The sequence below is a fragment of the Stigmatopora argus genome, chromosome 18 (assembly GCF_051989625.1).
Source record: "Stigmatopora argus isolate UIUO_Sarg chromosome 18, RoL_Sarg_1.0, whole genome shotgun sequence".
Classification (NCBI taxonomy): Eukaryota; Metazoa; Chordata; class Actinopteri; order Syngnathiformes; family Syngnathidae; genus Stigmatopora; species Stigmatopora argus.
The window spans coordinates 5416383-5433974 of NC_135404.1; the positions used below are offsets into that span (position 1 = coordinate 5416383).

The 17592-nt window shown below is 40.6% G+C and overlaps 1 protein-coding gene across 3 annotated transcripts in view; it reads left to right on the plus strand.

Annotated features, from left to right (window-relative positions):
• Positions 1-17592, plus strand: part of nrg3b (neuregulin 3b) — a 280932-nt gene that overhangs the window by 259383 nt on the left and 3957 nt on the right. For all 3 annotated transcript variants that reach the window (XM_077626396.1, XM_077626398.1, XM_077626397.1), the window contains 2 exons: positions 9227-9327; positions 14568-14738. In XM_077626396.1, the coding sequence (XP_077482522.1) occupies positions 9227-9327; positions 14568-14738 (272 nt within the window). The remainder of the gene's footprint in view (positions 1-9226; positions 9328-14567; positions 14739-17592) is intronic.

Below are 17592 nucleotides of genomic sequence, written 5' to 3' on the forward strand. Positions count from 1 at the left end.
AAAGTTAACCAAAGATGTATGTCACGTTAAAAGTCACCATGTATTTGAAGTGTTTATCATTACTATCTGTTGTATAAATACCACTTGAACTCATGGCTTTAGATTATTTACCACATTTGAATTATGTATCCCATCTCTGTAAATGCTAAAAACCATGAGGTGCACCAGGACATGAACGGTTACGCAAAATGGGACTCTGGGGAATGAAGGGAGATTACGTTATGTCATTTAATTATTTACTCCAAGATAGAAAACATGAGAGACGACATTTGGAGAAGACTCCTCACGAGCCAATGATGACATCTCGTGAGGTTTTTTGAATTATCAGGCATAACGTCATCTTGTGATGACAAGCTTGTAAGTTCACTCGGCAAATTTTTCTACCAGAACAAGCGAAGAAAACACGTTTTATTGAGCATCTCGTATTGTCAAAATTGTTCTTCCGCTTTGGACAACATTTTGAAGACTCGAGAAGAAAGTACACCATTATTTTTGCTTAAATGAACTGAGCTCTGAGATCCTTGTAAGCAGCTATAGATTCATTCATTTTCTGAAACGCTTATCCTAACAAGGGTTGCAGGGGGTGCCGGAGCCTGTCACGGCTAACTACAGGCACTAGGCGGGGGACACCCTGAATCGGTGGCCAGCCAATCGCAGGGCACAAGGAGACAGATAACCATTCACGCTCACACTCACACCTAAGGGCAATTTAAAGTTTAACAGCCTCCCCTAATGTTTTTCTGATGTATTTGGGATGCATTTTACTTGTAAAATCCCTAATCCATTCCAAGGTTCACGATTCTACCCCCTAACTACTATAATATCGGGTTCTCCTGTGAGGGGTCACCTCAGTAAATTAACTTTTTCCATTTCACCCTGTCCTTTGCATCATCGTCCGCTACACCAGACATTTATATGTCCTCTCTCATAACATCCATGTATCTTCTTCTAGGTCGACCTCTAGCTCTGTTCCCTCAGTTCCACCCTCAACATCCTGCTACCCATATACAGTAATCCCTTCAGTATTGCGGTTAATGTAGACCAGATATGGCCACTATAATCGAAAAATCCCGAAGTAGGGTCATCCGTATTATATCTACCTTTTTTTCCAGTGCTGAATCCTATTAGCAAGCGGAAGATAGCTTCCATTTGTGAGTTTCGGCGTGGATTTTTACATTTTTGAGAACTTTAAAAAAACTATATTATTTTTTGATAATTAATGGCACTCGGACGTTTCGTCGGAAGATGTTTGGTCCCCGGATGTTTGGTCCCCGGACGTTTGGTCGACCGGACGTTTGGTAGAACGGACGTTTGGTAGAACGGACGTTTGGTCGACCGGACGTTTGGTAGAACGGACGTTTGGTCGACCGGACGTTTGGTAGAACGGACGTTTGGTCGACCGGACGTTTGGTAGAACGGACGTTTGGTCGACCGGACGTTTGGTAGAACGGACGTTTGGTCGACCGGACGTTTGGTAGAACGGACGTTTGGTCGACCGGACGTTTGGTAGAACGGACGTTTGGTCGACCGGACGTTTGGTAGAACGGACGTTTGGTCGACCGGACGTTTGGTCGACCGGACGTTTGGTAGAACGGACGTTTGGTCGAACGGACGTTTGGTAGAACGGACGTTTGGTCGACCGGACGTTTGGTAGAACGGACGTTTGGTCGACCGGACGTTTGGTAGAACGGTCGTTTGGTCGACCGGACGTTTGGTAGAACGGACGTTTGGTCGACCGGACGTTTGGTAGAACAGACTCTCTCTCTCTCTCTCTCATGATAATAATTTTGAGAGCGAGAGATTACCTGGTTGCTCGCTTTCAACAGTAAACTCTCTGTCTCTCTCTCTCTCTCATAATTTGACAGCGAGCGAACCCGGCGACTAAACGTCCGGTCGACGGCCCGTCCATTCTACCAAACGTCCGGTCGACCAAACGTCCGGGGACCAAACATCTTTCGACGAAACGTCCGGTCACGTAATTAATAGCAGAAAAAATCACGATAAGTGAAGTCGCAATAATCGAGGGAAGACTGTACTCCCCTCTGGACATACTATCTAAGTCTGGGCTCTCTGACTTTGTCTCCAAAGCGTCTAACCTTCACTGTCCCTCTTATTGTCTCATTTCTCCTCAGGCTAACGGACTAAGAATTTATCACCGTCAATGGCAACCAATGAGTTCATTTGACATTACTGACAAAACTGAGATCCTCTTTTTTTCTCAGGTCCAATGGAGCCTTGCTGGTATTGTTGCTACGCCTTAGCATAAGTACTTCTCAGAATGAAGCTCTTACCCGCTCTTAAATAATGCAATAGCGTCTACCTCTAAAACAAAGACTGCTAAAGCCAACCCCACCCACGGAAACACTCCGCAGACTCATAAAAAGCTTTTTTTGACTCTGAAATGAAACGACAGCGCGACTGGTGACAGCTGGGAATCATCTCCATGGCAAGAAAAAATTCCCCTTTAAAACAAAACAAAAAAACTAAATTCTTGACAAGGTTTGACACCAAAAGCAAGTGTGACACGCTAGACTGTCACATTCATTCATTGGCTGCCAGCCTTCCCAGTTCAAATGGAGTGGACATCTATCACTGTCAATGTCATTCGATAAGTTCAACAGCCATTGTTGGTTAATTATTAACCCATTGAGTTTAAATTTAATATACCTAATCCTACTATATTCATGAAAAAAACATTTGGATTTCTCCCTAAAGGCATGAAATAGTGATAATAGTCATAATAAAAAATAACGAAAACATTCAAATAAATTATTTACAAATATAAACAATTAAATACAAAGAGATTATTTAATTACAGTGCTGCTTTTGAATCATTTAAAATAAAACATTAATACTAGAATATTTTTAAAAACTTTTTATCATGAAAAAAAACATTTGGATTTCTACATAAGGGCATGAAAGAGTAATAATACAAATAATAATAAATTGTAATGAAATGAAAACATAAAAATAAATTATTTAAAAATATAAACAATTAAATACAAAGAGATTATTTGTTACGGTGCTGTTTTTAAATCATTTAAAACAAAAAATTCACACTAGAATATTTTAAAAAATCTTTTATCATGAAAAAAAACATTTTGATTTCTACATAAGGGCATGAAATAGTAATAATGAAAATAATAATGACATAAAAACATTCTAATAAATTATTTAAAAATATAAACAATTAAATACAAAACAAATATTTGTTACAATGCTGCTTTTGAATCATTTAAAACAAAAATGTGATACTAAATTTTTTTAAAAACCCTTTAAATTTTATTTTCACAATTAATAGCTCAGGTTTGATTGATAGCTGCCCGGCAACCAATGAGTTAATTTGAGATACAGCAAGCCATCAGAGAGGCTACTTTACAACATAGCCAAATACGTCAGAATAATCAGATTTCTGTATGTTTGCGCAAAAGCCGTCATGTGTCAGCCACAGCCTTGAAACCGGCGCTTCTTTCCATATCTCCATAATGAATGAAAATGCAGATCATTGCATCTTGACAGGTCACACGGCCAGCAATAATGCAGTTTATTTTGCATGCAGGTGCAAGATTATGCAACAATAGAGCTATAACACCGTGCGCCAAAAAAAATGTGTATCTGTGCGGAGTTCTTAATGATCCTGCTGCTGTTTGTTTAAGAATCCAAAAAGGGCCCATAAAAAAAGGGCCAGATTAACGCCAGACTCAATGCGGAGCTTTTCTACAGCTTTTTATTAGACTCCCGTGTCCTCCTGCTGTCTCCGCGTTGTCTTGTCTTGTAAAAGCTTTTAAAAGAGTCGTAAAACCTGGCAACAAACAAACAGGCGGCAAGTTGCAAAGTAGTTACATCTTGCAACATATTTCCTTTTGTCAACTAATTGCGCAGTGTGTATAAATCTAAACAAGCATTAGTGTGCCCTAACAGGCTGAAGGCTGTAAGCCTCAGTGTCAATGACAACGATAGTGGTCCAATCCAATGATGTCCTAGCATCTTTGTGCTGGGAATTTAAATGATTTTATCGCTAGTATGTGTCCAATCCATTTAAAGTGGGACAGTTCCAGCAAATGAACGTTTACTCATGTCCTTAAATTAAACAAGCGTGTGTTGTGAACTTTAAGTATCTGTCGTTCTGTTCTTTAATTAAACGAGTATGACTCACGAACAATATGTCCACTCTTGGCAAATTCCCAACCTACAGCAGGCTGCTCTCTATTGGATAATAATTCCAGAATTAATGAATCAGTCCTGATACAAAACATCCAAAGCAGGCTTGATAGATACTACATAGCTATTAAGTTTAAAGGCGATTAGATCACAAATGACAACAGATTGGAACTTCGAAGTTACTGTCCACAAGAACAACAACAACAACAACGTGACGAGCTTTCAGCCTGTAAAGACTAGTTTACCCTTTCTAAGAAAAAAACTATATATAATGAACATTTTTTTAGATCTAAAAAACTGAACATTTAGGGATTTTCCTCAGTTTTTTAGCCCATTTTTTTTTGCCCAAAATTTAGAAAAATAAAACTGGGAATTTTTATTCTTTCCTTTTTTTTTACATTGTAATTACATAAATATATTTTTTACAGTTTTTAAAAAGAATATAAAAAAATATAATAATATATAATGTCCCCTATTTTATAAAAAAAAAAGATATAAACAACTTAGTGGTTAGCTTATCGGCCTCACAGCTCTGGGGTCCTGGGTTCAAATCCAGGTAATGTCCATTTGTGTGGAGTTTGCATGTTCTCGCCGGGGTCCTCCTGCGTGGGTTTCCTCTGGGTACTTCGGTTTCCTCCCACATTCCAAAAACATGCATGGTAGGCTGATTGGACACTCTAAATTGCCCCTAGGTATTGATGTGTGTGCATGGTTGTCCGTCTCCTTGTGCCCTCTGATTGGCTGGCCACTGTTTCAGGGTGTCCCCCGCCTCTGGCCCGGAGACAGCTGGGATTGGCTCCAGCACCCCCCACGACCCTAATGAATGAGAGATAAACAACGTATAAAATACAAAATACAAATGAATATTTCTTAAGAAGCTCAAAAAAGTATTGGGATAAATCTTTGTCTTTAAAGGATTTAGCAACTGTCAGAAAAGCTGTCATTTTATTAATCGATTAATTGTGGCAGCCTCATTGGCAGGCATAGCAGCCCTCTGATAAAAACCGTAACTATGACCTGACCTGCGACAAAAAAATTAATTTGACACCTTTGACTTAACTCATTAGCTGCCATTGAATGTGATAAGCATCTGACGCATTTTGAGTGGGAGAACAACTTGACAGTTTGACTAGAGCACAGGTGTCAAACTAATTCCACTACGGGCCAAATGGGCACAGAATTTAATTCCATCCAAAACAGCACACTCAGTTTGACCAATGAGGGGGCTGCTGAAACAAGCAGCATCTGACTGCAATCAACTGAGTACAGTTGGGTGAGAACAGATTGAAAAGGTGTCATCTTCATTGGTTGGAAGGAAAACCTGGACCCGCTTGGCCTTTTAGCAAATTGTTTTGACACCTGTGTACTAGAGCTTTTACTCCGTCACCAATGGTGATTATTCGGTACTCGGACGTTTCGTCGAAAGACGTTTGGTCGACCGGACGTTTGGTCGACCGAACGTTTGGTCGACCGGACGTTTGGTCGACCGAACGTTTGGTCAACCGGACGTTTGGTCGCCGGGTTGTTACTGTTGAAACCAGCTCTCAAAATTATAATCATGAGAGAGAGAGTGAGTTTAATATCTGAATAGCTAATATCAAAATATCAACAGTAAACTCTCTGTCATAATTTGACAGCGAGCGAACCGGCGACCAAACGTCCATTCTACCAAACGTCTGTTCTACCAAACGTCCGTTCTACCAAACGTCCGTTCTACCAAACGTCTGTTCTACCAAACGTCCGTTCTACCAAACATCCGGTCGACCAAACGTCCGGTCGACCAAACGTACAGGGACCAAACGTCCAGGGACCAAACGTCCGAGGACCAAACGTACGGGAACCAAACGTCTTCCAACAAAACGTCCGGTCACGGATTATTCATGGGGAAGATCCCATCCCCTTCCATGCCTGTTTTCCCATGCGATTGACCTGTGACCAATCCACCATGCAAACTGCCTCTCTCCCACATTCCGCTGGGATGGGCGCTAGTTTACCCGTGACCCTGACCAGTATAAGCTGTACAAAAAAAAATACACGGCTGGATAGTTCCCCTGTAATCCCCCTGACAAAAATACCACCATTCAGAAAGCCGAGAGTCTCCTCACCCATTGGGGTTTATAAAACGGATCCTCCTGAATGCGGAAATCAATGTCATGGGACATCCTTTCAGCAGCATATGAATCCGAGATCAAAAACAGGGGCAATGTCATATTCACGGAAAAAAGGAAAAAGGGAATTATCGACTAATTTTCACTTTTACGGAATTACCGACTGATAATATTAATTATGATAAGACCAGTGGAAAAGACTAATCGAGATATTTGCTGGGAAAACGTTAATCTTGCGCATGTGGAGGGGATTCATTGTTGTCTGTGAGGGTCTTGTACAGAGGGTCCTTTTCTAATCAGTGCTTTAAAATGTAAAACATAATTAAGGACAGCGTCGGGGGATGGGGGAATACGCCAGTGCACCAGAGCTTCTTGTCCCTGACGGGATATAAAACTTATGAAGTGCACTGCTACTCAGCTCTCTCCTCACATTCTCTATTTACCCCTGAGTGCTTTCCCTACACCGTCTTACATCACTTTTTTTTAAATGTATCCAAGATCAACTGTATGAAATCAGCATTGAGGAATAATTGGATTTTTATGACCTGCTCCATGGCTCTCTCTACAGTTCCCAAGTGGAATAGTAATTTAATACGCCAAAATATGTTGACTGGTAGGAGGGAATGAATGTTTATCATCAGGAATAATGTTAGAAAATGTTACACTATTGACAGCACTAGACTTGACATTTTGAATACTTCTCAATTAATTTGGTAACATTTGCAATTTATTTATTTATTTATTTGCTGTTTTGAAAAAAACAACAAAGGCAATTTAGCGAACACTCTTAATGTCTCAAATTAAATTACATCGTCTCAGATGACTGTCTTTGAGCATTTTTAGACCAGATTAATATGATAATGTGCTCTTATATCTCCCAAAAATCTAATAAAGAATTTGTTTTTATCTTTACAAAGTGCATATCACTCCAGTAAATTGCAAAATATATTACACACTGAATCATACATTAAATTATAGCCTTTGATGCAAAAGGGCTTTTCAAGTATATCATTAGCTTCCGCTAATATGTGCCCTTCAAATCCAAAATCATAATTCACTATAATAAGGCCAACATTTGTTTTGCAAGATAATAACCCAAATTAAAATGATTCACTTCAAAACATTGAAACACATTTTTTCTTCCAACATGATGTACCAAATCTGCAAAATATCAAAGATCTTTCTTCAAACAGCATTTTCTGAAACGCTTATCCTCACGAGGGTTACGGGGGTGCTGGAGCGTATCCCAGCTAACTACAGGCACCAGGCGGGGGTCACCCTAAATAGGTGGTCAGGCAAAGAGACAGACCAACGATTCATGCTCACACTCATACCTCGGGGCAAATTATAATTTCTGTAATTTTTTGGGATGAGGGAGTACCCAGAGAAAACCAGTGACCGGACATTTCACGAAATACTTTTGGTCGACCGGACGTTTGGTCGACCGGACGTTTGGTCGACCGGACGTTTGGTCGACCGGACGTTTGGTCGCCGGGTTCGCTTGCTGTCAAATTATGACCGAGTGTTTACTGTTGATATTTTGATGTTAGATATTTAGATATTAAACTCACTCTCTCTCTCTCTCATGATTATAATTTTGAGAGCTGGTTTCAACAGTAACAACCCGGTGACCAAACGTCCGTTCTATCAAACGTCCGTTCTACCAAACGTCCGTTCTACCAAACGTTCGTTCTACCAAACGTCCGGGGACCAAACATCCGGGGACCAAACGTCCGGGGACCAAACATCCAGGGACCAAACGTCCGGGGACCAAACGTCTTTCGACCAAACGTCCGAGTACCGAGAAAACCCATGAGCACCCTTAGAGAACATGCAAACTCCACACAGTGTGGACTGAACTGGGATCAAACCTGTCGAGCTCAGAACTGTGAGGCCGACGCGCTAACCACTTGGCCGCCTTAAATATGAATAATTAATTTAATTTTGTTGAATATAATTAAAACTCAAATAAATCATAAATAGGGGTACCATTGTCTTTTTTCAATCAGGTGAGCGGGATGTTCATTGGCCTGAAAGCAGGAGAGGCGGGGAATACTTTTGTCTGCATATTTTTAAAAAGCACAGCACTAGTATTCGTTTGTTCTCCTAACAGGACACTATTTTCCAACTCCATGCACAAAGCACATCCATTGTAACCCCAATACAGGACGCATGCTTTGGTTTTTCAGGGACAGTTGCCAGCCCTACTTTTAATTGGTTGGCATCCACGGCACTAGGTGTCCGATCCATTTCAACTACAAGGGAATGAAAGCGAATGACTGATGTCAGCCCTTTGTTGTCCTCAACCGTTTTTTGCTTTGGAAAACAATCAGTACAGAGTTTCATAATTATCAACATCCCCTTTTCTTAGCACATTTTTTATTCCAATGCACATTTCCAGCTAACATGTAAAGCCAAGAGTGATGTAAGTTGAGCAATCTATAATCCTTATAAAGCATGATTTATGGTTGTGTGAGTCTGTCTGTGTGTGTGTGTATGTTAAGATTCTCTCGCTATCTTAGCCCAAACCGTGCAACGTACAGAGTTGAATTTTTTTTATCGTGGCCAGAAACGGCTGCCTGATCCTAATAGACGAGTGATTTAATTTCTTCACCAAGTGTGAAACTCATTCTTTTATTTGTTAAACACTCATTTTTCAAAACATTTTTTTAATAGCGAAACAATTGTCTTTTGGTTCGAAACAAGCTTCGCCGGTCCCCCCTGCTTGTTAATAAGTAAAGTAAGTAGTAATCTGTGATTGACAATTAAAATATTCATTTGTAGCAGCCCTATTGTCAACAAGGACTAATATTTTAATGAAAGCAAAGGAGTACAAGGACATTATTCATCTCGGTAATTATGCAGCTATTCTTTTGAAGGTCACATTTGACACTGTGCGCCCCCACATGTCACAATTCCCATGCGTTTATGACAATCACATTGTGTCTCATTTACAGAGCTGCGGCAACCACAGGTGCGCCGCCAACGCCTCAGCAAGATCCTCCACGGTGTCGCCGCCCGTTCTGAGAAGAGTGCAGTTGAAGGGGAAACGCTTCAGGTGAAAAAGTTGCTTGCATCGCTCACTCGGTGCTTGGTAACCTTTAGACCAGTGTTTCCCAACCACTGTGCCATGGCACACTGGTGTGCCGTGGGAAATTGCAAGAAGTCATACAATGTAATATTCAGAGAGAAAAATGAATATGAATATAACGAGATTAAAATGGAACTATTACAAGGTTAAAATCAAAATATGATGACCGTTAAATTATAAATTATATATACAAGATTCAAATCGTGTTTTAACACGCTTTGATGTGATAAGTTAAACATTTTAACTAACATTATGATAAACTACATGTGAATATTTTTTATTATATTTATCTATACAAATTCCACAAATTAAGGCATTAAAATTGGTGTGTTAAATTTCAGCTTTTAAAGCAAAAATTGCTAATTTTAACACAGTTTATTGATGATTTAAATAAGGATTTTTGCTTCATGTCATCATGTAAAAAAATGCCTTTTAACATGGTAACTTGTTATCACTTGATAAATTAAACTTTTATCATTAGAAATTGCATAATTTAATACGATAAATTTTACATTATAAAATTTTGTCATCTTGTGATAAATTCAACCATTTTATGTCATCATTTTCGATAATGTGATGGTTTGGGTTGAAATGATAATTTAAATGCCATGCAGTTTTGTATTTTAATTTGATAAATTACATTTATTAACATACACTTTACAAAGCAAATCGATACTGTGGAATTCTCCTTATGTGACAAAAAGTAACATCAAAATGTGATTTTTATCGTGTTTTAACCAATTTTGCCACATAACGTAAAACTTATTTTTCAATTGATCACAAAAATGTGAAATTAATCATCGTTATCATCAAAATTGAAACTTGAATTTGTTAATCTTACGCTTATCTATCTGTTTTCAACTACACTTTACTCCTCCATCTTTTCTTTTGTTCTGCTTTGTCGAGTATAGCTAGCAGGCTCGACCTCATTTGTATACTCAACAAAAAAGACATCTCATGTTTGTTTTTTTCCCCAAAAAAACATCTACTGACTCACTCTGCCACTTAATTTCATTCATGTCAGACAACCGGCACAAAACTGTCTCACTACAACTTTTCCCGCGGGCTCTCCTTGCACTCACTGTTGGCAAATCACCAGAAATGAGTGACGGTAAATGTCTGCTTTCCACTTGATCTATCGGTGTTGTCCTAATTATGGGCTGCGCTGGAAAGATGGTGGTAAATCTGCCATGTAATGGGATGCAAATAAGACAAGACGGTGCATAAAATGCCGCACGTTTATTTAAAGTCGACGTGATGAGGGCAGCTTTGGGCGTGATAAAGCGAGGACACCTAAGATGAGTCGGTGATTGGAGGCCGACAGTTGACAGGCGACAAATTCTGCCACGGACGTGCAGTGACAACACCGTGTCATGCATGTGTTTTATCACGGGTGGCGGATGCTCAATCATTTGTTTCTGCTTGTCCGGCCAGCTCGGACACGAGTTAGACTCTAACGGATGATTTGGAAGTGCTTTAGACTATTGAACCAGTAAAGCACGGTATGTGATCAGCCATCTCGGATAAAAAGGCTCATAAAAAGCTTTCATTATGACCTAAAGTCTATTTTACTGAGAGAGGACAAACACAAACCATTTGCTTGGATACAAGGCAGTCAAAAGACTGAACTTGTCTGGACTATGGCTTTTCAAAAATGCTTGTATTCTTCTTCAGTTTATCCGATCTTGGGTCGGCAGCTTCAGCAGGGAAGCCCAGACTTCCCTGTCCCCAGCCACTTCATCTAGCTCTTCCGGAAGGATCTCAAGGTGTTCCCGGGCCAGCCTAGAGACATTTTCTCCCTAGTGTATCCTAGATCGGCCCCGTGCCCTCCTCTGGGTGGGATATTCCCGCAACATCACTCCAGGAAGGGGTCAAGGAGGCATCCTAATCAGAAGCCCGAGCCAACTCATCCGGCTCTTCTCAATGCGAAGAATGATCTTCTCACCCTATCAAAGAGAGAGTCAGGAAATCCTACAGAGGAAGCTTACTTTAGCCGCTTGTATCCAGGATCTTGTTCTTTCGGTCACGACCTACAGCTCGTGAGCATAGATGAGGGTAGAAACGTAGATCAACCTGTATATAGAGAGCTTTGCCTTTTTGCTAAGCTCCTTCTTCACCACGATGGATTGATGTAGAATTCGCATCACTGCAGACGCTGCGCCGATCCACCTGTCGATCTCCCCCTCACACTCAGTTGTGAATCGTTCCAAGTGAGAGTTAAAGATCACGTCCTAATGAAGCCAACAAAACCACCTCATCTGCAAAAACCAGGGGATGCAATACTGACCCTACAATATCCAAATCCCTTAGAAACTATGGGCGGATCTCATCCCCCCCTGAGGCTTTGATATCAAGGAGCTTTTTAACCACCTCAGTGACTTCAACCCAGGAGGTCGGAGAATCCGCCTTAGAGTACCCAAGCTCTGCTTCCTAATGAGAAGGTGTGTCGGTGAAGTCAAGGAGGTCTTCAACGTATTCGGCCCACCGATTAACCACATCCTAAGTTGAGGTCAGCAGCGCTTCATGCCTACGATACACTGTGTTGTTGGCGCACCGCTTTCCCTCCTGAGACGTCGGATGGTGGACCGTAATTTCTTTGAAACCACCTGGAAGTCGTTCTCCATGGCGTCACTGAACTCCTTCCATGCCCAGGTTTTTTCTTCAGACACCTGCGTGCCGCTTGGCCAGACGGTTCTTGTCAGGTGCCTCCGTAGTCTCACAGGCCAAAAAGACCCTGATAGGACTCCTTTTTTGCTTCCGAACCGAACGCCAGATATGCAGAATGTTTGCATTCTAGGTTTATTGAATCTACATTGTACATCACTCGTTTGAGAATTCTTGTATTCAAACATTTGTATCCATATTTTTCCTTTTAAATGGTGCAACTTTGAAGCACTTGTGATCGACCTAAAACAAGATGCCGTTAGCTTCTCCAGAGATTTTTTGCTTCATTTTCAGCCCCTTTAGTCTTTTTCCTGTGAGCTACATTGTTTGTTTTGAACATCAGTGGTGGCATGCAACTTCTTCTTCGACTTAAGGTGAACAACAAACTCAATGTTTGCACAGCTGGATATTTGGCAATGTTGAAGAATAGTTCAAGTACAAAACTTTCTAGTTCACCTCTGATTTCCCGCAGTTTTAAAGTAGAAAGATAAAGTTCGACCTGAGCTACTGTTGTTCAGCCATCTCTGATTGTTTTGAATCATGCTTGTTATTGTTGCAGACATACCTGGAAGTTTCGACTTTGTAAAAGAACGAGCGCCCCAGTGTCTCAGAACAAATCTTTCATATTGTTTGATGCCTTGTATTACACATTATATTGAACAGTGTAATGATGTTCCCAAGAAATATTTATACCTAACCCAAGACTAAAGTTAACGTCATTAATAATAATAATTCAAACATGATTGGGCCAATTGTGGCCTACGCCATGATCACGCTCCAATTTGCAAAGTGCGTCAAACTTTCCGCACAGTTTCTTTATTCCCGTTCCCGAAACGATTGATCGAGCCGCCCACTTCCCTGCCAGAATGTGCAAATTATTCTTCTCGCGGCCATAAAGAAGAGTTGTTTTCAAGCTTCCTTTTACTTATTACCGTGGTAACTATGAGCCAGATATTTCATATGGAGGAGCAATTCGGCTACGAAATAAATGGGGACATCTGCAAATAGTGTCTTGGGGCTCTGCTTTATTGTAGAACAGGGAGACGTCTATTACTCTTGGTCGGAGGTCTTCATTCAGCCATGTTTGTGCTGTAGTGCAATTTAGGGCTATTAAGGATAAATGTAAAGCCAACAACAAGAGCAGAGGCACACAGAGATGAATAAGATAGGTGCAGCAACATAAGTGCTGTACATAAATTTGTCTTCCATACCACTCATCCTCCTAATGGTCACGGGGCTTGCTGGAGCCTATCCCAGCCGACTTGGGGCGAAAGGCAGAGTACACCCTAGACTGGTCACCAGTCAGCCATAGGGCACACAAAGAGTTGGAACCGAAGTCAGGCGAGTAAACCTCTACACCATCAGGTGGCATTCTGTACATGAATATGATATCAGACAATAGATTTGGGGTTAAATTTGAGATGGATTGACTTAACTAACATTAACTGCATATCTGGGCTAATTTCAGTTTCTACATTTCTAACACATTGTCTGCCAATGACTGACAACAATGATGTCTAATCTATTTACAGAGTGTGGACTGGCAGACCATATTTCCTATTCTAAACGCTTTGAAATCAATGGACATCATATCCATATAAACTGGAAGGGCTCGCAGTGATCATTCAGAAACTGACGTACCGAGAGCAAGAGATGGATGACTCCAATTTTGTTCATTTTTTTAGTTGTTGGTTGACATTAACAGCAATCGACGTCCAATCCATTTTGACCATGAGCACTGGCAGTGTTTATTCACAACTAACCTACTAGGACTAAGACCAAGCTAATGCCATTGTTCTCATTTTTAATTACTACCTTTTTTAAAAAGGTAGTGATTATTCACCAATAAAAATAAAATGGATTGGACATCCATCGCCATCAATGACAGCCAATCATCTAACATCCCAAAACCTTTCAAACCAATCCTGAATTCAAGTAGAAAACTTTAACACCATAAGAAGACTGCTGCAGAATTTGTGATTGTTTGTTAGGAAGGCTTTCATTCTTTGTAATGACCTTCTTTGACTTTTCCTGCGGTGCCATCGGCGGCATGCCCTCCATGTTGATTTATGACCACCTGCACACCTGCAAAGCCAGGACAACATTTGACTGGCCTCCCTCGCTTGCTATTTTTCTTTATCAGAGCCCTCACACACGGCCGCATGATTATGCAACCGTTAAATGACATGTGTTTCACGTGCTGAATATGTCATGTTTTATCAACATTATAAATTTCCGCGGCCTCCACGTAAGCACTTAGCCGAAAGGTCAATCCAAACAAGGCAAGGATAAAGATCTAACAAGGGATTAGAGCAGAGGTCTCCAAACCGGCCCCCGAGGGCAGGTTTTTGTTCCAATGGTTTCTGCTGAGAACGAAGCACCTAACTGCAATCCACTGATTGCACTTCTAGGATACCAGATTGGTGGAAAGGTTTCCTCTTACAGGTTGGAATGAAAACCCTTTCTGGAATAGTTTGGGGACCACTGGATTAGAGAATCCGTGTTAAGTTAAATCTCTGATATTTATCCTTTTGTGGTTCCAGGAGCAATTCCCTCTCACTCAGTCCAGCGTTAAGACGCAACCAGACCAATCATTTCCGTACGCCGCCCAATTCCAGAGGAAAGATGAAATGGCCTTCTAACCTGGTCGCGACCGGTCGTGTCTACAAGCACCTGCAGGAGGAGGAGCTAACAGATGTTGAGCCCTTTCGGAGGTAAATTTGGTTGTGTCTTTACGGAATAAAGCAAATTCAGTGGTACCTCTACTTATGAATACTTCTGCATACCATAAGATAGGAAAAAAATCCAAGTTACGAAATGTCAAACTAAAGCAAACATCCCCTGAATGTAAACACACTTCCAGTTTCTGTTCCTTTCTTCTTTTTTGGGGTGGCGTGGTGTAGTTGTTTTTCTAATTGGCTAGCTATCAAAACCACTTCTATAATAGAAAAAATTCATAAAAAGAGGTACCATGGTGGACCGGTGGTGCGAGTAGTTATCGCGTCGGCCTCACCGTCTCTGGGGTCCTGGGTTCAAATCCAGGTCCATCCATCTGTGTGGAGTTTGCATGTTCTCCCCGAGCCTATGTGGGTTTCCTCCGGGTAATCCAGTTTCATCCCACAATCCCACATTCCAAAGACATGCATGGTAGGCTGATTGGACACTCTAAATTGCCCCTAGGTATGAGCGTAAGCGTGATTGGCAGTGAAGGACTTAGGGAATTTCTTAAAAGACATTCAAAATACACCAACATTTCTTTTACGTTCAACTTTTTTTTTACTTTTAATTTGCTGAACTCAATGTAATGTTATGCACCAGCCAAGTCTTAACTGCACATAACAATAACAAATATAACCCACTGTTGCGCTTAGCTCAATTTGTGAAAATGTATTGCTAGCCCTTTCATTCAAAATAAAATGGGTGTATCTCATCACCAATTATTGGAAATTGCCACACAGAGAATGGGTTAAGATTAATACCTAATTCCTTGAGAATTGAGAGGGAAAATTTTGGCGATCTCTTATTTTCATCTTAATCCGGTTCCACACCAGAAACCAACCTCATCTACCTTTGATGATTAGACTCAGAATTTCACTTCTCTCCAGTGGAGATCATTCCCATCCAAGTCTTAGCGATTTCAGCCAAGCACTCCCTAACTGTGGAAAAGTAGGGCAAGGCGCCGTCCTGACTTGACATCGGCGCGACAATGAAAGCTTCTGAAATTAACTTCAGACGTCCAATATGCAACTCCATTTAAGACCTGGCTCCATCTACTAGATCAGTGATGCAATTATTGATAGCTAATGAGATTGGATGTGTTTAACTAAACACATTTTTCTTATCGCCCGAGAAAATGAGACTGTAATCTGCCTTGTTGTTAGGCTATGAATACTTCAATGTGCTTTTTTGTACTGCCAATCTCTGACACAACAAACAATAACTCTATGCCAGAGAATTATAGTGATCAGGCAGGAAGGTCGACTTGAGGACAGAAGGTGGAATTAATCAATAATTGCTTTCAATATAAAAGATTGTAGACTAGAGTTACAGTTGATTTTGCATTTATGACACACTAACTGTCAAATTTCCACGTTCAACAAATGAAACTAAGGAAACACCTGAATAAGCCTCCAACTGTTTTGACGGCTTATTTTTTTTGTCATAGTCATCTCATTGGCGTCCATTGCGATAGATGTCGGATGTCGATTTACTAGTAACTCAAATTAACGTTTCCCATAGATATGAAGTAAAAACAAATTAATTTGTTCCAACCCTCTGAAAAAACACCCGAAACAGGATATTGGATTAGAAGAACATTTTTATTTGTTCTAATTCGCCATCTATTAATAAAGTAACAAATAACTAGTGGTTTAATAGTACTAAAATGTGTTTAATAGTATTAAAATTAAATGGATTTTGCGGAGGGGAGAGAGAGAGGGAGAGAGAGGGGGTGGCTTTTTGCATGGCAATGTGCTCGTAACATAACATAAACAAATTTAAATGAACTAGGATTACAATGCAGACACTCAAAAATAAGTTTAATCTAACCTTACACTAAACTTCATTTTAATTTTGCTTTAAATTTTTGTATCTTTCTTCTCTGGGGTTGGCTCTATTTGCACCGCCTCCACACTGACTTTCAGATGCAACCTATTGAGGGTTGTTTGCTTTTGTCTTCCCTTCAAAATATTCCGAAAATGATGCACACAAATGTCCTCACAATAGGATAACGCACAACCACTTGCCAACGAGAAGTAGTATATACACCATTCGCACTGACTTAAGGGAAGAAAACCACTGAAAAAATGCAACGCCCCGCCCAGTGTTCGTAGAGACATTACACGAGGGAGTTGGGACCAGAAATATGGTGCCGATGATGTTCTTATGAGCAGCCTCTCGCGTCCGCTGTATGCTCATATATCAAAATTTGTCTTGTATCTCAAGATAAATATTTGCCCGAAATTTTACTCGTATCTCAAATTGCTCTTATGTCGGGGCACTCGTATATCGAGGTACCACTGTACAGAACATTTTCAAATTTCTACTTACAAACTGACATTTAAAAAAAAACGTAACAATTTTCCGACTTTTCTAAAAGCTTTAACGTTGTTCACAAACTAACTCATTAGTTGCCTATGATGATGATAGACATCGAACCCATTTGGATGAGGATTGGCAGCCAAACCCAGTCAATCTTTTGGGTACCAATGTTAGTAGTTTTTCAGGAGATCCGGTCCATGGAATTTGAAGGCGCAATGCGAGCATCGCTCTCCCGGGTATTGACGGAAATGTCATCAGAAGCGCTGCAGAACATGACAGCCAGTGTCTGTTGAGTGACTGATGAGAGCGCATTTCACACTAATTCTCTTTCAAATGGAGACAAAAGCCTTGACCTCAATTGGGGATACGCCGATTCTGGGACGGAGGACTGCTTGGATCTGTGGAGCTTTGTTTAAAAAAAAAATAAAAAATCATTTGGAAATAGGTCACATAAAGAGTTTGGCAGCGGGTGGTGTTATCTTTTTACTTGCTGCGATGTGCTAACAGGAGCGTCGCGAGGGACATTGC